The sequence below is a fragment of the Conger conger genome, chromosome 5 (assembly GCF_963514075.1).
Source record: "Conger conger chromosome 5, fConCon1.1, whole genome shotgun sequence".
In the NCBI taxonomy this organism is placed as follows: Eukaryota; Metazoa; Chordata; class Actinopteri; order Anguilliformes; family Congridae; genus Conger; species Conger conger.
This window is the reverse complement of record NC_083764.1, coordinates 17023360-17045672: the sequence shown is the minus strand read 5'-3', so window position 1 is coordinate 17045672 and position 22313 is coordinate 17023360. Positions and strand designations below refer to the sequence as shown.

General features: G+C 40.3%; 1 protein-coding gene across 1 annotated transcript; it reads left to right on the top strand.

Annotated features, from left to right (window-relative positions):
* Window positions 1–4695: 4695 nt before the first annotated feature.
* Window positions 4696–18075, top strand: LOC133128675 (snake venom 5'-nucleotidase-like). The gene is made up of 9 exons (XM_061242387.1): window positions 4696–5075; window positions 8118–8340; window positions 9768–9956; window positions 13465–13662; window positions 14445–14599; window positions 14990–15098; window positions 15198–15347; window positions 15632–15832; window positions 16537–18075. The coding sequence occupies exons 1-9, from the start codon at window positions 4734–4736 to the stop codon at window positions 16710–16712; spliced, it is 1743 nt and encodes a 580-aa protein (XP_061098371.1). The 5' UTR covers window positions 4696–4733; the 3' UTR covers window positions 16713–18075.
* Window positions 18076–22313: the final 4238 nt, after the last annotated feature.

Below are 22313 nucleotides of genomic sequence, written 5' to 3'. Positions count from 1 at the left end.
TTTCTCACCCTGAGAAACGGCATGTTCACCCTGTGCCTGTGTGAGTTGCCTCCGGGTACTCCGATTTCCTCCCACAATACAAAGGCACCTAGATTAGGTTGCTTGGGGGAGGCGGGGGGCATTAACAGGGCGTTGCTGCAAAAGAGCATGTGTGCTCGGTCAACCTACCCTGTGTAAATAAAGGTTCTTAAAAAATAATAATAGTGTTCACGCCCTCTACTGGTGTGGCAGGGTAACACAACAGCATGCCACTCTCAGAAGTTATTAGAATGCTACCAAGGATTGCTAATTTATTTTGCCCCTTAGCTTCATTTCTCAGAAGGACTATATACACGGGCAGACGCTTTCTGATCCTTGCTCTAATGAGTGAGGGTGCTTGACAGACTTTGGCAGACTGATCGCGGGGCACAGATGAACTTGCATCTGTCACAGTTTCTTTCAAAAGTGGACTGTTTCTGAAATCCTGACAGGCAGATTGGACAGTTTCTCTGTCTCTGGGGTGGGTAATGCTTTAGGAAGGATCCAGGGATATGTTACACAAGCCCAAACTTTACTGACGCCTTATAATTTGGCATAATAATAATAATTTAAGGGTGGTTTATTTTTTTCTCCCTTATTTTTTCCAAGCTGAACATTTCCGATGAATATAAACCTCTCTTGTTTACTAAGGTCAATGTTTTCAATGCAGAATTAATAGTTTTTCTCTTTTTTTGCTTACAGTAAATGTCACATTTTATTGTACGTGGTGAAGTGAACATTCATTGTTTAGTTTGGTTTGAGGGCACAAAGATTATTTGGCAACACAAACAAATCAGTGTTATTACAAAGACAAGAAATAATGCAGCATTTCTTTAATGGAATACTTACAGGAATTGTCACCTCTCAGTATTAATTTATACTGTAAGGCATGTGATTCATCTTATCCTTGTTTTCAGTGCTATTGTTTGTTTTCATGAGTGGGATTCTTGCTCTCCATTGTTCACGGTCTTATGATAAAGGGATAATTGTTTAATTCTCCAGCAGACAGGACCACTGATCCATATTAATTTGGGCTCAGCCTTTGGACTTTGAGAATGGCTGAAAGTTCCTCAGGAGAACGTTAAACTCAGCCCTTGTTCATTTCACTCTTTTATCAACTTTATAATTTCCTGTGTGTATAATTAGACAATGGAATTTGTGATCTGGACAAATGCGATGGGAGCACAACACACCCAGGAGCCTGTGGTATTGTGTATGAAATATAGCTGCAATAATACAGGAACACCACAGTTATCTTCATTGCCAGGACAGGGTTAGTCAAGTGCTCACCTTCATCTCCATACAATTCATCCATCACATGGAATATCTGACAGTTTCAAACATTAGTCATCTGTTGGAACGGGGAGGGATCAGGTTGGACACTTCAGGAATATACTTCCTGCGAAATCAATCCTCTCACATCTAATATTAGTAGAGATAAAATGTTACATCATCAACTGCCAACCCCCACCCCCTATACCCACCCCCCACACTCACTCAAACCCACACTTGCATGCAAGCATTTTCTCTGTGGGACATATTTAGGTCAATGTCCAATCATAAAATAGTCATGTTTTGTATTTGGTTGCATATCCTTTGCATGCCATGACCAGAGTCTGGTTTTCAGGTTGTCTTACAAGCGATAAGACTAAAACCTCTTTGCATTTGAATGGATCTCTATGAGAATTGTGGGATGGGACTAGAGTCAGCTGTAAATTATGCTGATACATGATGACTTGAAACCATTTAGTCCACAAATTTGTTCCATACTGCATCAGTGTAATTTACAGCTGAATCGAGTACAACTCGACCCAATGCCCTTTCCACTTTGTCTGATTATTGGATAGTTGGCTTAATATATTAAATCAAATCTGAGAAGTTACTAACTTCTTCCTTTTATTGCCCTCATTTACAGTATTTTAGAGAGTAGAGTATTGACACCAACCGGAATATTTGCTGTAGACTGTGTACGTGCTTTCTTTTGCTGTTTCTCGATGTGCAGTAAATTGAGTCGCTTGATTTCCTAACATCTTCTGCCACCTTGTGTATGCACTGCAGGTCTGCAACGCATCAGTACATACCATGAGTGAACTAATCAAAATAAACTTAAGTACTGTTATTCTATCATGTATTGCCATGTAGTGTACTTGGTGTACATTTAATTACTGATACAGCATGTACTGCAATTGTACACGGTGACATATTTGTTTCTAATCTTTGTGTTTGTGGAAGGCTGTTGAGAATGTGTTTTTCTCACATGATGCACAGTCTCATGTGACTAATTTATCTCTACCACAGGGTCAGGAGGCTTTGTTCAACAGGCTTGGAGGTGGGAACTCTGAAAGGGTTCAGAATGGGTCTTAGCCTCAGATTTGTTTAGAGAACTAATTTTTCAGCTGTGTTACAACTCCCAGCTGAACAGTTTGGAAAGATTATATTTCAAACAATAACCCAGGGCAGGATTGTCTCCTGTTTAGTTTAATCAACTGTACGTCGCTCTGGATAAGAGTGCCTGCCAAATGCCATTAATGTAATGTAATGTAGAACTGAACTGGTCCACAGCAGAGAAGTGAGAAAGTTTTCTGCAAAAGAGAGATAAAAGCAGCAGGAGTTGAGTTTGGGTTTTAGGTCATTCAAGTGCTGCACATACCTGAAGGTGTTTTAGAAATCACAGGTTCAGTGAGAACAGTGTAATGTGTGTAGTGGGGTTAGCTCGGCTGGGTCGCTAGTAAGTACGGTGAAGTGCAGTGAAAGCGAAGGCTCGTAGCAGGTGACCGCGACAACGCTCCCTGATTCAAAAGAAATTCAAAAGAACGTTGTTATCCTTAGCTAGAAGTGATTTCGTCTTTAGTAACACATTCGTCCAACAAATATTTAGACGAGTGAGAGGCAGGGGCTGTCCCACCTCGGAATTTCTCTCTGATTACAAGTGGGAAGGAGGAGGCATGGTAGCACTTATCTCTGATTTTGGTCATGCAGCTAGTCAGACATGTTATTAACTTGGCTTTCCAGACACACGGATAAGAGTCCCATCTGTCTTTAATTTCCTGGTGTTTAGCATACGACATATGTATATCACTTGTTTTGAACAAAAATATTATATCTGGCAAAAAAATATATATATAATTGGAAATGCCACAATACAGTATATCAGACATGTTTAGTACTGGGATGAACTGCAGTGTTTATACAGTGTAATTATGCTTTGCGTCCATTGTGGTGTGGATTCTGCATTTCAGTGGCTTGAAAATGCAAAGTGAGGTGTCGAAACTGTGCTCAAGGATTGAGTGTAGGTTATCCTAAAGGAGAAATGAGCTTAGGAGAGATGTTTGGTTTGATGCATCAAGCATTTTTTGTCTTTTAAAGAAAAAACAAGCCCCTTGCCTTGGTCACATTTTATAACTCATATCATATGCCGTTGGATATATAGGAATTAAATCTCCTTAAAATGTCTATAAATGTTTTCATAGTAATACCCAGGGGCCACATTTTGACTGTGGTATAGTGGTATAGTCTTTGTGTCTTGAGTAAAGTTCAGATAGCTGATCAGAAATCTTTCTCCAGCATCCCCTTACTTTGTTAGAATGTAGTGGTTTAGTTTACGATGATTAGCTATGCGTAAGTCAATCAGCCCAGGCAAGCAAAACAGACACAGAGCACAAAATAACTAGTCCCCATTGAATAATGTGTTCCAGTTTGTCTTTTGAATATTAGAACAACAACCCACACCCTGTGGTGAGAGGAATGGGGAGGGACTGGCATCCTTATCCAGCTCTCTTGTGTCCATAATCCTGTTGGTGTGTAGAGATTTAATTTAACAATCAAAACGAGGCTGAACGAGGACATGTGTGGCACAAAAAAGGCTTTGGCCGTCTGTGGGTGCTGCAAATCCTGATTTGTAGTAAATGGTAGTAGGATGAGGTTCAATGAATGGTCAAAGTCTAAAAGCCAGAGCTTTCTGTGTAATCTATGATGGCACTGATGACCTCGTGACAACAATGATGGTAATACACTGTCTTGTTCGAACCATAGGCCTACGGTAATTCAAGCAGGACAAGCTCAGTTTTGAATTAATATTGTTGGCTACAGGCCTACTGTACATAACGTTTGAAATCGAATGAACATCTGGGCTATTGAAACTTTCCAAATCATTGTCAGCTGCATTTAAAAAAACACAATTCACGAATAAATGTTTTTGATTAACATCGCTCGAGCATAAGAAAATTCAATTTGTTCCTATTTAGTAACCAAAACTGATTTTCGAAAGTGCCTTTTAATGTAAGCTATCCTTGATTTCACCACGACAATTCAATTGCATACGTTACGTAGGCTAGTAAAACTTTCAAGACCAGAAGAAAACTGGAATCTTTATATATACGAAACCAATGTAAACAAAATCTTGGTATGCATGGATCAGACAGCATTCGTGTCCAGCCACTGGGGAACCGGTATGAGAATTAACCATAGCATGACACCAGAGTTACTTTTCAAGTTAACAGGCAAATGTCCCGCTTATTAATATTCCAGGGTGTGTAGCCCAAGGCAATACTGCGTACACAAAGTGCGTGAGCGACATAGCACCGCAGAATGAATACGAATGACAATGGCGCTTAAAATGAACACCCCCTTCTAAGCCCACGCCTACTTAGTCTGTTAATTTAGCGTTGAACTGTAGGAATTTTTCTTACAGTTTGCGCTGTCATATTCGCAGAGAAATGGGACGGGGGTCTACTGAGCTGTCGCCGGTCATTTTTGTCTCGTTGCTTTTCTGCATTAGTAAATATGCTTCTGCGGCGCGCTTGGAACTAACACTGCTTCACACCAACGATGCTCATGCACGAATTGAGGAGACCAGCGCACGATCTGGCGCGTGTACAAAAGGTTCTTGCTTCGCTGGAGTGGCCAGGAGATTCACCAAAATCAAGGACATCAGGAGCCGAGAGCGGAATGTGTTGCTATTGGATGCGGGCGACCAATTTCAGGGCACTGTTTGGTTCAATTATTACAAGGGTGCTGAAGCGGCTTATTTTATGAATAAGCTGGGATATGACGCAATGGTAAGAACTAATGGTCCTTTCTGGGAAGTTAACTTTTTTGGGGGAAATGACGTGGGTAGTGTACAAAACGAAGGCTATGTCTGTCTGGTGTCGCCTGTATTTCCATTACACCACTTGTAGACGATTTATTAATTTACGTACGCCCGCTTACTGTAGTTACTGATGTGCGCTGTATTCGTCTCTCATGTGTGCCATTTGTTAATACCACGATACACGCAATGTGGTTGTGTAGTAGGCTACTTTAAACAAAATAATTAATTTTATTAATATGGCACAGATAATCGACGTTTAACAAGAACATATTTTAAAGAGGCTTAATAGGCTATACCAAAACGAATAGCTAAACATTCCTAAATTTTTCACAGTGGAAGCTTCCCATGAATGCAAACTATGGGGACAAGTATTTATAGAAATCTTTTCTTATCCGTTTTTTTTCTGACTTTTTTGATGCTTGAGGACGTTTTATGTGCCAAACAAAGAGATGTAAAGCCCCCATTGTTGAAACTTTCCATGGGTACAATATGCATACAATGGGCAACAAAATTCTGAAGACACTATCAAAGCAGGTTGTTTTCAATATTTGTCAAGGACTATAATTATGATCCTCCTGACCTATATGATACACAAGACCTGAAACGAAACAAATCTGTGAGCAGCAGAAGAAGGAAAAGGTCAAACATCAAGCAAAATCAACATATAATCTATGTGTTGTGTTGAGAATGTGCTGGGATGTAATGGAAGATGGGGTGTTGCTTATGTTGGAGCAGAGTGAAGGTGGTAATCAAGGCTAAAGGCAGACACAAGTATATAATGAAGTATAAATGGAGTATCTTAATTGTGTTAGCCCTTGATGAATAATGAAAACAATCCATTCTAGTTAGTATCCTCAGACTTTTTGTTTATTGTGCTCAGTATGGGCTGTCTTCCTGCCACCCTTCCACTGAGTTTGTTGATATGGAGGTGCCATTTTATGGTTCTTTTTGAGACTTGGTGACCCCAAGCTGCAACCAAACTGATTATTTGGTTCTTAATGGCCTGCCACCATCTTCCTCACTGTCCGTGGGCACAACGTGCACTTGCGTCCTCTTCCTGGAAAGTTTGCAACCAAGCCATATGGTTTTCAGAAAATTACTTAAAAAAACATTGAAACAGTATTGAAATAGAAGTATATAGTGCTCCCATATGTTTATACATACAGTAACTTGTCTGTGTTGTTTATTATATGCAGCCATTTTCTTCATTTTTATTAAGGGTGCCAATAATTCTGGAGCCAACTATGTATAAAATGGCAACATATCAGAGGACTTGCCACAGTTCTTCTGCAGAATTTGGCTGTCTCACTTTCTTTTAACTGTCCAGGTAATTCCAGACAGTCGCGATCAGGTTTTTATCAGAAAAGTGGTATATTGATTAATGTTACTTTACTTATTTTAATAAAAAATAAAAACATATCTGTAACATACATTTTTTGGGGGGGAAATTATTGGTTGGAAATCTCAATTTTGTAGATATTTGCTTTTTTGTACTGATACACTAATGGCGAGAAAAAGAAACACCTGAGACCAAATTTATATTCAAAAATCTAGGATCTCTAAGACTTTTGTCCTTTTGCACAGTGCTGTATATATTAGCAAAATTAGCCATTTGAACTACATTTGTTATGCTTATGTACAACATTTGCTTTGGCCAATCCAAAGTCGTTTATGCATGCAAGATCACGGAGGCATCCCACTGGTGAGGCAAAGGGTTAACCATTCATTACACAAGGGAAACTGGAGACTCCAAAGAACAAGGCTAATATTACTCCTTAGTATACCTTAATGTACACGTGGGCTAGGTAGCAGCAATTTTATTGTTATAGAAATAAATGGAGGATGGGGGATTTATATACAAAGCACCTGAATGGGAATGGGCAGGACATGCTTTAACAAAGGTTCCAGGTCTCTGACCAGCCTGGACAAGGGTTATTAGGGGGACTGCAAGCTTGGTGTTATTCAATACATTGTAGAGTTCGGCCACTAAATGTATAATTAAGCTGTGAAGGCCAAATAACATAAGAGAATAAAATGAGATAGTGTTGTTGCTGGTTGATAGGAAAAGTCAATGAAAAGAAAATATACAGAAATGGAAATGAGCAACCACCGACCTTGCGGGTCCAAGTCATGTACCTTAACCACTACACTACAGGTCGCCCCAGAAGTATGCAATATTGTACAGGCAGAAAGAAAAAGGAAACGTAATCACTCCAATCTGTGTAAAATCACTTAGCATTCAGTACCCATGTGTAACCAGAAACATCAATTAATCAATCCATCAACTTTTCGTTGATAAATTTTTTTTTGATTAAATATTTTATTTAGAAAAAGCCAGACATTTCCACAATGTATTTCTCCCCTCACTATGTACACCAACTTCTCCCCACACCTCCCACCCTCTAGGCCATGGAATATAACAAAGATTAAATCAAACATCTGAATATAACACAATTCAAATCAAACATCTGAAATCAGAATAAAGAACATCAGCAGCTGCTGAATGCCAGGCATCTATGGCCAGCCCCAAGAATCTGAACGATTGATGTTTCCATACATATAATTTGAAACTAATAAAAAATAAGTTAAATCAAGTAATGTTTACCTTAATTAAAAATTAATTGTAAATGTAAAATACAATATGCATCTTTTTTGAGAAGTAATTGAATTAGTCTCCACCTCGTTAAGAGGGTCGCTCACGCTCTACAAAGCATAAGGCATGTGGGGAAGAACCATGTCCTGCCTGCATAGTGTTTGGCAATGGACTAGTCAAAATTAGGATTATGAATAGAGAGTTTCGTTTTCCATAATCCTTCATTTGAGGCCTCATTGATAGACTATTTTAGCTGCTGTAAGTTACCATGTATTTTTTGTTTTATATTTTTATATTTGTTTAGAAATGTATTTTATAATTTGACAGATCATTTTGCCCTGTTGCAATATTGTATTATGTTGTTTTAACCAACATTGCTTTTGTTGTAAGAATAAGTGTTTTATGTTCTTCTTGCAGGCATTGGGAAACCATGAGTTTGATAATGGTGTGGATGGTCTGCTCAAGCCTTTTCTACAGGAGGTGAATTGCAGCATTCTCAGTGCTAACATTAGGCCACAGCAGACCCTGGCTCCAAAGTTAGCCGGCTACTACGAGCCCTATAAGATATTTGATGTAAACTCTGAAAAGGTGGCAGTGGTAGGGTATACTACAAGGGAAACACCATCTTTGTCAATGCCAGGTAAACGTATTCTAAAGTCATTCACCTGAATAATGAACAAGTTATGAGCATTAACACTCATTGACTCATGCATGTACATGTTGGAGCAAAATGTGTTACAATTGTCCCAGGTCTCCACAACTTCACGTATAATTTCATTCATTGCCCACTTCCTCTGTCTCCAGTGACACATAATTTCAAAATGTCCATAACAAGACACACCCCGTGACTAGGCTAGTGTAACCTGTAAACTGCTATAGACTAAACAGCTGGTTTGTGCAGACAGTTTGTTGGATAGGCTATTTCAGTTTTGTCATATTGCTAAATGTGTGCTTTGTAGTTACAAAGCATTTGCAAAAAGTAAATTACACACACAAACACTTCATGACATGTCGGAAAATACATACGCTGCCTTGTCACTGCCATGTCTTCAGGTGTGTCGAAAGTGAAACACTCACCTACAGTACATATGAAATACTTAGACACACACAAGTGAAACACTCACACACATACAGTACATATGAAATGCGAAACACTTGCATGCATAAATACGAAATACTCACACATACACAAGTTAAACACTTGCATGTGCGTATGTGAAACACTGTACTTTTATCTATAATATGAATAATTAGCCAATCATGTGGCAGCAACTAAATGCATAAAAGCATGCAGAAATAGTCAAGAGGTTCAGCTGACCAAATGTCAGAATAGGGAAGAAATGTGATCTAAATTATTTTGACCATGGAATGATTGTTGGTGCCAGATGGGGTGGTTATGTCAAGGAGAGGCACTCCTTTCAGGCATTGACTTGCCGGGTGCCGTCTCACCTACTGTATCTTCTAATAGCTTTCTTTCTATTTTCTTATCTCAAATGTTATTGTGATAACTCAAACATAAACTAACATGCTACCTTTACCTAAAGAATGGCTCCTGGTATAGGATGTTCTGCTTAAACACACTTATTTTCATTACAAGTAATTTGAAACACATGTGAAGTGCACATTCTCTTTGTATATTGTCGATTTTCTCTCACATCCACAACAAAGAAAATGTACAGAACCTCGCCCAAAAAAGTGATGCCGTCCATTTATAAATCTTATTTCTCCAGTTGTAGAGAATTGATTCAGAACATGTGCAGTAAGGGAGGCTTCCTAATCTTGAGTTATGTTTTAAATATTGTCAACATGACTTGACATGAAAAATACATATTCACCATTTCATAGCATAGTCCAGATTAAAAACACCAAGACTCACTTTAATAGTAGGAAAGAGTTATATTCCAGTGACATAACTTCAAATGGTGTTTTGCAGATACAGATGAGTTGCTCTTTAAGGCTGTGTCATCTAAAAAAAGAGTCCAATGTCCATATGCCAAATGAACATGCTTTGTTTATACTGCTGTCCAGAGTACTATGTGTAACTGTGTGTTGTCCTTGCTTCCATAGGCCCATACTTGATGTTTGAGGATGAGATTACCGCTCTGCAAATCCAGGTAGACAAGCTTGTCACCATGGGTATTAATAAGATCATTGCCCTTGGCCACTCTGGCTTTGCTACCGACCAAGAAATTGCCAAGAAAGTAAAGGGAGTAGATGTGGTGATTGGAGGACACACCAACACATTTCTATACACTGGTATGCTTCACATTCTGTGTGAAATCTTCTTCTGGTTCTTGTTCCTAAAAAGCACTCAAAAAATTAAAATAAAGCAGCTCAGATTTACCTGCACACAGATATGTGTAACATGACAGACTGACAGACTGAAGTAGGCTAATCATCTACTAGCTGCAGGACCCTGGTGTAAAATCCAGCTATGACCAGTTTGAAATGCCGGCTACCAGCTGTTTCAAAACCCAGCTCGAGCTGTTTTTTTCAGCAGGGTACATTGTTAGCTAGCTGGCTTGCTACCTTGCTACTTGCGAGTACTACAGATAGGTAGCTTTGATAATGATGTTAGCCTACTTTCTAGCCTCCCCACACAGTACACAACATATTTTCATTTAAGGTCATCAAAGCCACAACAGACGATTAGCTGTTGACATATCTACATATCTAGGTCACTAGATAACTCATAACTGTGGTTGGGGGGAGGTGTTACTGCAGTTCTTCCGTACAAGGGTATCTCCATTTGGGTTACCAGAAACAGATATTATTTGTCATTACAGGCTTAGTCATGCAATACTAGAATTTATTGTTAGCAAAAAAGACATTGAACTTGTCTCTTCCATTAGGCTTGTATGAAGACAAATATAATAAATAACTATGTTACTTTAAAAAGTAGTTTGAAGCCAATTGGTGTTTTTAGTGAGTCTGGCAGGCAAAAATTATTTGCAAGCAGTGGGTCTTGCAGTACTGGGTCAGTCTTTTCCAAGAAGAAGCCTGTTTCACTTTGGACAGGGGATAAATTGGCAGGTTGGCTTTATTCAGCAGAACTGAGTTGGCATGGAATGGTTCTCAGGCTCTCTGAAGATTTGCTCCAACTTCCTTCCCTTTCAAGTGTTTCTTTTTATTCCATATGGATGAGAGCTAGACAGGAGATTGGATTCAATAAATCTGGTTAATCTTAATTTAAGAAGAAATACCAGCATTTGTTTTTACCTCCTCAAACATGGTTTGACAACTTCTAGTGATCACCAAAATTAGCTCACTAAACTGCATCTGTGGAGAAGAAAAAAACAAAAACAAAAAAACAATATGCATTTGTCTGTAAGTTTAATTTCAGGACAGATGTTGACTGAATTGTGGTCATGGACACAAATAATTATGCTTAAGGCTTATTAGCTTCATCTCTGATTCCTCTTGCCTTTTTACCTCCTTGTAGCTCTACTAGGATTTTAGAACACAATTCTGGTGAAAACCAGAGCCTGTACTACTCATTTAGCACAGATGACTGGGCTGATTTCACTACATGGTGACTGTTATTGTAGCATTTCCATAAGAAAGGAAAGTAAGCAATATATTTCTGCATTGTGCTATTTGGAGGCATTGTTTATTTACAAAGCATTGTTGCATTAACTTTGTTAATTTACATTTGCTAGCTTTGAATGTCCACCATGGCAGTAAAGACAGGTCAAATAATTAAAACCACAGAAAACAATGGGGCTGCCCACCATTGGCTGCCAGTCAAGGTTTTGTGCCGCTGGTGCCAATACTTCTACCCAAAAAGCTTTTGGCTTTTCTCTGTAAGAAAGATCTGTTTTCAATCTCATTTATGTATTTGATTTAGTCAGAAACCTCTTGAAGAATCAGTTGTAGGCAGGGTCGCAGTTGTGAATTCTCAGGCCTGGGAAAAATTATATTGAGAGCCCCACCCCAATATATTTTGTAATATTTGTTACAATGTATTTCCAGGGCCCCAGTTGCTCCCCTGCGATCCTGGTTGTAAGCTCAGAAATGCAAGTCTATTTACATTTGGCAGATACTGTTTTGATGTAAGGGAACTGAATTTGCAAAGCAAAGGCTGTAGGTTAATTTCCCAGCTGATGTGTTACCAGTGTATCGTTGAACAAGGTTTTTCAACTAGACTGCTTCAGTAAAATATGCAGCTGGATTGTGAGAATGGAATCAGTGCAAGCTGTCATTCTGTCACAGGACAGGCAATCAGAACCAAGCGTGGACTGAGACATGGCAGAATAAGTAGGTTTATTACAGTGTAATAAACAGCTGGAAGCTGGAGAGGAGAGAGAGGGCTGGAGACAGGGTGTGAGATGGAAACAGGAGAAACTGCTGGAAACTTGCCGACAGGCACGAAGCAGGGCACATAACAATATGGCAAAGAGCAGGAGGACAGACAGACTATATACACAGATAACAAGGCACAATGAGATTCATTACATATTTGGAAACACGTATCAGGTGCGCTGGGAGTGGCTAGGGAACAGGTTAAACGAAGAAACACGAAACGGAACACGGAACTAGAAAATACACAGAAGCAGATGAGCCGGCAAACAAACTATGAAACCGAGACACAGGACGACACATTCACTTTGGATAAAAAGTGTCAGTTAAATAACTAATGGAATGGGCAATAGGCAATAGGCTACACTACCATTTGAAAGTTTGGAACCACTGAGAAGTGTTACTGTTGCCACATCCTTAAGTAATCATGCTAATATGTTAATTTGGTACTAGAGAAACCACTCCAATTATATTAAGTGCAGAAAACAATTGTGCTGTATCAAGTACATAAGTTCAATTTTGCTTTAAATATGGCAAAAAAGGCATAGCTTTCTCTAGAAAGTGGCCGGTCAATTGTTGCTTTGAGATGAAGGCTAGGTGATTGCCAAGTCCTCAGTTGGCAGATTCATTGAACAGTACCTGCCAAATATCTGACTCCAGGAATCGAGGCAGACTTTTGAAGAAAATTCCACTTCTGAAACTGGCAAACAAGAAAAAAAGGTTAGAATTGGTAAAAAAATAACACAAAGATTGGACAGTGTAAGGCCAATAAGGCATATAAGGCCAGCATTCTAGAGTTGTTGCAGATGAAACAGATGTTTGGCAGATTTCACCAAATTCTTTAATTGTTTTGTGTATACTCTGGGCCTCTTGGTCTAATGTGACATTTGGTATAAAGATCAGAAACCATTCAGTGTGACAAATGTGCTATAATAGAGGAAATCAGGAAGGGGGCAAACACAACACAACACTATATTAAGAAAGTCACAGTTAAAGAGGTTTCTTGTTATTTGGCTAAAGAAGTTTTATAAAGATGGTGTGGTTCGGGCATCTGATCAGGATGCCTCCCGGGCGCCTCCCTTTGGAGGTTTTCCGGGCTCGTCCAACTGGGCGGAGACCCCGAGGGAGACCCAGAGCCCGCTGGAGAGATTATATATCTCTCCTGGCCAGGGAACGCCTCGGGATCCGCCAGGAGGAGCTAGAATGCGTTGCTGGGGAGAGGGACGCCTGGAATACCCGGCTTTGCCTACTGCCCCCGTGACCCGACTCCGGATAAGCGGGTGATGATGGATGGATGGATGGAAGTTTTATAAAGAGCTCAGATTTATTGAAAGTCAGGTTTGCAATTTGAAAAATCAATGGAAAAAATTTCAATCAGGTTAAATTCCCAAATATTCCCTTGTCTCTGTGTAACTGAAATCAAAGTTTAACGCTCACCAAACTTGTATCCTGTCTATGATTGAAGGGACACCCCCATCGCAAGAGGTTCCTGCAGGCCCATACCCCTTTATGGTGCAGTCAGAACATGGCTATGATGTTCCGGTTGTCCAGGCCTATGCCTTTGGGAAGTACCTGGGCTCCTTAAAGGTGACCTTTGATGAGGCAGGTCGTGTAGTGGCATCAACAGGGAACCCAATCCTGCTTGATAGCACTGTACCAGAAGGTAAGTAGCATTAACATGCATTCAGGCGGCTTTCAATATTTAATGGTACAGAAGGTACATTTGTTTTGTTCAAACACCTCCAGGGTCTGCAAACCCTGAGTCACGCTGTATGAATTTGGCACCAGGTGTTGTTAGATTAAGTTTACTGTCCATTTATGGGGTGCATTTCATACTGAACTTGAGGAAGTTCAAAATGGCGTGACTGCGGTTTAGGACCAGCCATCTCTCTCGCTTCCTTGTTCAGTGCAGCATATTTTCATTTCATATATAGAGGTTTTCCCCCTGAGGCTTTGTCAGGTCACACTTTGAGTTGTCAGTTTTTACCTGGCAAGGCCTACGGGCAAATCTTTTCTGCTGAAAAAAACAGCTCACTCTAGGTTTTGAAGCAGATGGTAGCTGGTTGACCATTTAGACCAGGTTCATACTCAACATGGTTTGAGCAGCTCAAGCTATGTTTTGAAAGAGCTGGTAGCTGAAATTTCAAGCAAGTAATAGCTGGATTTTACACCAGGGTTGTCTTTGATTACTAAACTGCTTTGTCTCTCAATAGCTTTTTAAGAATAATTATAAAAATATATTCTAGAAGAGATATTTTGTTCTACTGAAAATGACCATTTCTAAAAAATTGTGAATTGGTATTGGGAATTTAAAATCTCAACTATTAGCAGCTTGATTTATATAATTCAGTTGCTTGATTATTTTATGAATGCAGGCCCCAGGTTGGAGGTGATAGCACCTCTCGGGGTGACCAGTGGTGGTATCCTGTTCTTCTTTATTTGCAGATCCAGATGTCCGTGCAGATGTGGAAGAATGGAAGAAGAGCCTGGCAAATTACTCGTCTCAGTATGTGGGAAACACTCTGGTGTATCTGAATGGCACTTTTGAAGAGTGCCGTTTCAGAGAGTGTAACCTGGGAAACCTAATATGTGATGCAATGGTGAGTGAGGGAATGCAAAAAGCAGACCATTTTGTTAACCAGTGACTGTGCACTCCTGCTGTGCTGACCTTTGCACCTTTTGTACAAGTACTAATGTTACCAGTGGCAACCAGAGAGATGTATCCTCCCTTTAATTGAGTATTTGTGAAATTGTGGAAAGTGACGGTTTTAATTTGTGTGTACATTTGGAAATACCAAATATGTGTCCCAAACAATCAAATAATGCTTTGTCCCTTTGCACTGTCATGGCAATCATTTAGTCATGTTCTGTAAACCTGGCCAATTCCTGAACTTGTTTGTTCCTGTAAAGATTACCAGCATCGCATCTGAATCGCTCTGAATCTGCTGACAAGTTTTGGAAACGCTCTGTGCTTTCTATGCCTCTTGTAGATTCACCATAATCTCAAGTACGCAGATGAGGTTCAGTGGAACCACGTCAGCGCCTGCATCCTGAACAGCGGGTCTATACGTGCTCCTCTCGATGAGCGCAGCCGAAACGGTGCGTGGGCTCTCACCTGGGACGAGGCAGCACGGCCGGAGAGCGACAAAATGTGGAACTCTAAATGAATGTCCTTTTCTCTGATGCGATGCCTTTTAGGTTCCATCACGATGGCGGACCTTATCTCCGTCTTACCGTTTGGGGGCACTTACGATCTAGTGCAGCTGAAGGGATCGACCCTGAGAAACGCCTTTGAGCATTCTGTAAAGAGACATGGCAGTGGCACTGGCGAGTTCCTTCAGGTGTCCGGTAATCAAATTAAAACTTTCTCCTTGGGAGGGGAGGGAGCAGTTCTAAGACAGAGGAACTGAATGTTACTGGCTCTAACACGGGACTGTCACAGGATTAGAAAGAAATGATCTATGTTGTTCTCTTTTTTTCCTATTTGCAAGTCATGTTGAATTTTGGTAAGACATAGGGAACAACATTGCATTAATAGCAGAAGTAGACCTAGTATGCTACAGAACTTTATACTACAGGAAAACAGAAAAAGTGTGCTTCTAGTTCATTTAAATGACCTTACCGCCTCACAGGGATCCGTGTTGAACTGGACCTGTCAAAGCCCCCAGGCGAACGTGTGGCAAGTTTGAGTCTCCTCTGTACCCAGTGTCGAGTGCCCCGCTACGAACCCCTGGATGCTGACAAGACTTATAAACTGGTCCTGCCATCCTACCTGGCTGATGGAGGTGATGGGTACTCCATGATCTCGGATGAGAAGCTCAAACATGACAGTGGTAAGTAATTTAGCCAAAACATAAGTACTCAACTGTTTTTCAGATACTCCCAACACCCTGAGGTTGTTTTTGTTCGGCTTTAAAAGAAAAACCTGAAGTACAGCCTGATTGTTTCTCATTTCAAATGATAAATGGCTAATTGCCAAAACTGCAAATTGGGTCATCAACAGCTGTTGGATTATGCAATAAGATCAAATATGTTCATTTACATTCATTTGAAATTCATATTAACAGTGCTATACAATTCACAATGATAAAATACAGGTTTTCCAATAAGTGTTATTGAGACATGTCTTGCCTATAGGCCTACTTATAATGGTAAATGGTTGGCATTTATATAGCGCCTTTATCCAAAGCACTGTACAATTGATGCTTCTCATTCACCCATTCATACACACACTCACACACCAACGGCGATTAGCTGCCATGCAAGGCGCCGACCAGCTCGTCAGGAGCATGTGGGGGTTAGGTATCTTGCTCAGGGACACTTCGACACAGCCCGGGCGGGGGATCGAACCGGCAACCCTCCAACTGCCAGACGACTGCTCTTACTGCCTGAGCCATGTTGCCCATATAATGAAATTATATGTGGCTTCTAATTTCCTTGTTCACTTTATTTGTAGATAAGACAGTGTATTATTGTTCAAGATTGTTGAGGTCAGACTATGAGAGGAAACTGATAATGTTGGGTGGTTTATTTCCAGGTGACCTGGACATTGCTGTTGTTGGCGACTACATCTCGGACATGAAGCGGGTCTATGCAGCTGTGGAGGGTCGGATCATATTCACCAAATCAGGATCAGTGAGTGCTAGTCATGTGACCAGGCCGCTCATGCTCCTGCTACTCCTGGGCCTGGTCTGCACCCTGTTAAATATCTAGTTTTTAGACTATCACCTTCAAAAGAGTGGACATAGGCCCTTTTCCAACAAAAGCAGAGAGCAACTATCCACAACAGGGACTAAAAGGGTTCCTGGAGCACTTTTGTGTTTGCTTTGCCACCTCACATTAAGAACCATGAAGATTATGCAAATTAGGAGAGTCTCTGGCCATGAACTGCATCTATTGGTTCAGATCCATTTACTGGTCCGTCTATTTGAGTCACTCCGGTTGTTATGGTCTTTCATTTCTTTGTAACCCTGCTTCAGTTTTATTTATTTTTGTCCCAGTAGCATGATGCATTATCGATGCCCAGTTCATCCATTTGACAAATCAGCAATGTTCAGTACTGCAAGACCCACCCCAATAGTTCACAGACCTTAGAAAAGCAGTACCATGGGAGCAGGAACTAAAAAAGGGGATAGGGCACATGCCCTGTGTTCCTGAGTTCTGAATAAGGTTCCTGAGGTGGAACAGGGGCTAATATAATTTGTTATGGCAAACTTGCTCAGTCCACACAATATTACAATTACAGAATGCATGGATCAAGGATCATGGTTTCCTTTTTATTTTAAGGATGAATACCACTCATCAATTAAAAGTCTCAAATGTTTATGTCAATAATTGCTTTTGAGCTCTGCCAGTTTGAAAATTAACATTTTTAGAGGCATTTAGCATGGTATGACTGGCCTTGTCACACTTGAATTTGGAGATTCACTGCTGGTTGGACAATTATTGCCTACAGCCTACACCTCTGTTGTTAAAAGCAGAAGAAATTTTATTTTTTTTGTACAGGTATTCAATAGCTAAGCTGATTTATCTCCCAACATATTCATGTTTAGTCTCATTAGAAAGACACTAAAACCATGAATCTGGTGCTTAGCCCTGCTTCCAACATGAGGCTTCTTTAATAAGCATGGTTTTGAGCTTTTAGACAAGCCAGTGCTTGTCTGACCTCCCCTTCTACCCCTTATCTTGGCCTCACCCAAACAGACCAGGCATTCACCCCTAACCATTCATGTAGTATACATATTCCAGGAGAAGAGGGGGCACCCTTCCCTCTTTAAACTACATAAAATGTGGGCCTGTCTTTTGGGAGTTGGCATCTGGAGTCTTGTGTCTGGATCGGATGTTTGGTTTTGGGGTGTCATCCCTGGGTTTTTGGAATATCTTTTTTCTTTAACATCGGTCTTGGTTTTCTTGGGAGTACCCTGGCAGGAACAAGCTGTGGTTTGGAGTCTTCTTTCATTCACATCTTTTGCGACTGCACTCATCTGTTTGTAACATACATTGTTTGTAGTTGAACATTTGTCTTGAGATTATATGTTGAATACTTTCTGTAATTTAATAAATCTCTCAATTTTAATCTGGTTGTGAGTGTGCATTTTAATTCACGCAGTGGGTTAAAAACACAACGGAAACTGTAGCAGATGGGACACATTCTGGCGGCAAAAAAAGTGTGGCGGTTGTGTCCGTGTCAGGATTTGCATGGCTAAGAGAGCGCAGAGCCAGATATACCAGACTGAAAAACTTTCATGGTCAGGAAATTCAGAAGTTCACAAGCCACCCACGCTGACCAGAACCCAGCTATGAGGTAAATGTGAAAGCAACGTCAAGCTGCCTCAAGCCACCAGCTCTAAAGTGCAGTTTAAAAGAGTGTGAGCATCTTATGTTAAAGGCCTTTCTATTTTCAGCAGACTTTATAGTCTACAGGCAAAAGTAAAATAAGCGGGGAAATGATATAAACCCAGGATGACATGACAAACCAAACCTTTCCTGGGCATACAGACAAGTGTTGGACAGTTTCTCAAAAGAACGTTATGTTTAAACAATCTTAATTCACTCTCCATATTAACTTGGGTCCTTTGAATGCTTATGCTGCATGCACAGTACTGCAGGTCCTTGCTGTCCCATCTATAATAGGAGTCTGCAGGAGGTCAGACGCTGCACCACAGTGCGATACCTGTAATTAGTGACTAAAATAGACGCCTCAGCAACTCGGAAGACGGCGGAAACAAGAGGGATGATTACGACAAATATAATCGCACAAAACATTCATTTATACCTTTCACCTGAAAGTCATCGTTTATTTAAAGTGCATTTCCCAAACGTCTCAACACACTACATTAAAAAAAAAAGAAGATAACATAAGGGATAACTAATAATGAACAGATATAACAGTTAAGGGCGGTACAACTGGAAGATGAAATCCGTCATGGTGGGCTGTAGGAGAGTGAAAAAAATGTATCGTTTTGAAAATATTAACAGAAGTTACATTCCTAATTGATTTGGGAAGAGCATTTCAGAGGTAGGGAGCAAGGTAATGGAATGCTCAGATTTTGCTCTGGAACTGATTTTCAGGGTGTGTGCTGGCTTGTATAGTGTAAGATCAAAGAGGTGGGGTGGTGCTAATCCATGAAAGGGTTTATATGCTCAAAGAAGTATTCTGAAGTGAGCTCTAGCTTGTACGGGCAGCAAGGAAGGAACACAGAATAAGAGTCTTGGTTATTGTAGTTTGTTTGAAATGCCACAACCAGAATCCTAACAAGTTGAAGATTTTTAATGGTCGTTGGAAAGATTTTAAAAAATTTGTACAGAAGTGAAAAAGATGTCACAGATGCAAGGGAAATTTTCAGCACAAGTTGATAAACCACAGACGTTCCGTTTTAGTAGAAAATAGAAGTCAACCATCGCCCCTTTAGTCACATATGGCATAGCTCATCTATAGGAAAGAGACTCATATGTGTCACCGTGTGGGAAATGGGGTATCAGCGCAACGTCCTTAAACTTCCACAAATGAAAGGAACCAATAAAAGATTACACCAAGATTTTAGACTGTAGGGCTCTGATATCTTACAGCAATCAATGGCCATATTCAAACTTTCAAACAGATGCTGGTGTTTGGCTGGTCTATAGGCCTACTTATAATGGTAAATGGTTGGCATTTATATAGCGCCTTTATCCAAAGCACTGTACAATTGATGCTTCTCATTCACCCATTCATACACACACTCACACACCAACGGCGATTAGCTGCCATGCAAGGCGCCGACCAGCTCGTCAGGAGCATGTGGGGGTTAGGTATCTTGCTCAGGGACACTTCGACACAGCCCGGGCGGGGGATCGAACCGGCAACCCTCCAACTGCCAGACGACTGCTCTTACTGCCTGAGCCATGTTGCCCATATAATGAAATTATATGTGGCTTCTAATTTCCTTGTTCACTTTATTTGTAGATAAGACAGTTTCTCAAAAGAACGTTATGTTTAAACAATCTTAATTCACTCTCCATATTAACTTGGGTCCTTTGAATGCTTATGCTGCATGCACAGTACTGCAGGTCCTTGCTGTCCCATCTATAATAGGAGTCTGCAGGAGGTCAGACGCTGCACCACAGTGCGATACCTGTAATTAGTGACTAAAATAGACGCCTCAGCAACTCGGAAGACGGCGGAAACAAGAGGGATGATTACGACAAATATAATCGCACAAAACATTCATTTATACCTTTCACCTGAAAGTCATCGTTTATTTAAAGTGCATTTCCCAAACGTCTCAACACACTACATTAAAAAAAAAAAGAAGATAACATAAGGGATAACTAATAATGAACAGATATAACAGTTAAGGGCGGTACAACTGGAAGATGAAATCCGTCATGGTGGGCTGTAGGAGAGTGAAAAAAATGTATCGTTTTGAAAATATTAACAGAAGTTACATTCCTAATTGATTTGGGAAGAGCATTTCAGAGGTAGGGAGCAAGGTAATGGAATGCTCAGATTTTGCTCTGGAACTGATTTTCAGGGTGTGTGCTGGCTTGTATAGTGTAAGATCAAAGAGGTGGGGTGGTGCTAATCCATGAAAGGGTTTATATGCTCAAAGAAGTATTCTGAAGTGAGCTCTAGCTTGTACGGGCAGCAAGGAAGGAACACAGAATAAGAGTCTTGGTTATTGTAGTTTGTTTGAAATGCCACAACCAGAATCCTAACAAGTTGAAGATTTTTAATGGTCGTTGGAAAGATTTTAAAAAATTTGTACAGAAGTGAAAAAGATGTCACAGATGCAAGGGAAATTTTCAGCACAAGTTGATAAACCACAGACGTTCCGTTTTAGTAGAAAATAGAAGTCAACCATCGCCCCTTTAGTCACATATGGCATAGCTCATCTATAGGAAAGAGACTCATATGTGTCACCGTGTGGGAAATGGGGTATCAGCGCAACGTCCTTAAACTTCCACAAATGAAAGGAACCAATAAAAGATTACACCAAGATTTTAGACTGTAGGGCTCTGATATCTTACAGCAATCAATGGCCATATTCAAACTTTCAAACAGATGCTGGTGTTTGGCTGGTCTTACAATTAGCAGCTCAATCTCATCAGTATTTAAAAGCAGGAAAACAGCCATGATTTATTTCTGGCTAAGCCATTTCTAAAGCTTAAAAGTTGGGAGAAAGAAGGGCTTAAGGGATTGGACAGCTGAGTATCATCAGCATAACAACAACAACAGTCAGTATCATACATCTGGATAATATCCTCCTGGGCCTAATGTGAATAGGGATCAGTTTTAGTTCACTTATTTTCTGAGGACCACCAAATTTTACTTTACATGAATCAGAAATTATATTTTTAAAGATCACACGTTGAGTACTATGAAGTCAATTGGAATCAACAGCCATTAAAAGGCTCAGACTGAAATTCATTAATAAGACTGATTAGAAAGTTCATTCGTCCTTTCCAGTATTTTGGACAGAATATGAAGGCTTGAAATTGGTCAAGATGTAATTCAAGGTGTAATTGTTAAGAACCTTTTTTTTTTTTTTTTTTAACAATTGTTTAATTATTTTAAAGGCAGGGGAACTAAGCTGGTGGAAAGCAAGTATAATGATGTAGCTATAATCTAAAGAAGCTCTTTAGTTTAGTAGGGCAGCACCAAGCATGCAAGGAGTGATTTAAAAGCAATTAAACAATTTGGTGAAGGTCTCAAAGGAGATCATCTCTAAATGTGATAAAGTGGTAGTAGCTGTAGTCTCACTGAGGGGGGACAAAGGCATAGTAACCATATCACTGTGTCGCTGGCTGGGCTATGTTCATGAAGAATTTATTCAAACCATTGGCACTACAGGAAGCGCTGCAAGTTTTTTTTATGTACAGTATGAAAGGGTGTTTATAATCAGATAGAGTATTGCCCCGTGCAAGACGATTAACTTCTAATTTGGTCAGAAGCCACTTACACTCAAGCTTTCTACATCTCTATTTACACATGCAAGTACTGTCATTAAACCATGGTGCCGTGTTCTTGCAGATACTGCAACTGATCCATCTATTCCTGGCAGATAGAAGTGCATTGAAAGGATGAGATTTAGGTCATATGTAAATGTATCCATAAACTACATCAAAGGGAGAAGGGATATTATGCAATCATTCACTCGCGCAAAACAGCATCAGTGATGCTTGTTCAAGCAATGGTCCTGTCCCGCCTGTACTATTGCAATTCTCTGCTGGCTGGCCTTCCAGCATCTGCCATCAGACCCCTACAACTCATCCCGAATGCTGCAGCCCGTCTGGTATTCAATGTTCCCAGACATTCACGTCACCCCCCTGCTC

Coding starts and splice junctions, on each gene's coding strand:
- LOC133128675 (XM_061242387.1), top strand. CDS start 4,734: ATGGGACGGGGGTCTACTGAGCTGTCGCCGGTCATTTTTGTCTCGTTG. Junction 8,341..9,767: donor ACCATCTTTGTCAATGCCAG/GTAAACGTATTC, acceptor TTGCTTCCATAG/GCCCATACTTGATGTTTGAG. Junction 14,600..14,989: donor ACCTAATATGTGATGCAATG/GTGAGTGAGGGA, acceptor TGCCTCTTGTAG/ATTCACCATAATCTCAAGTA.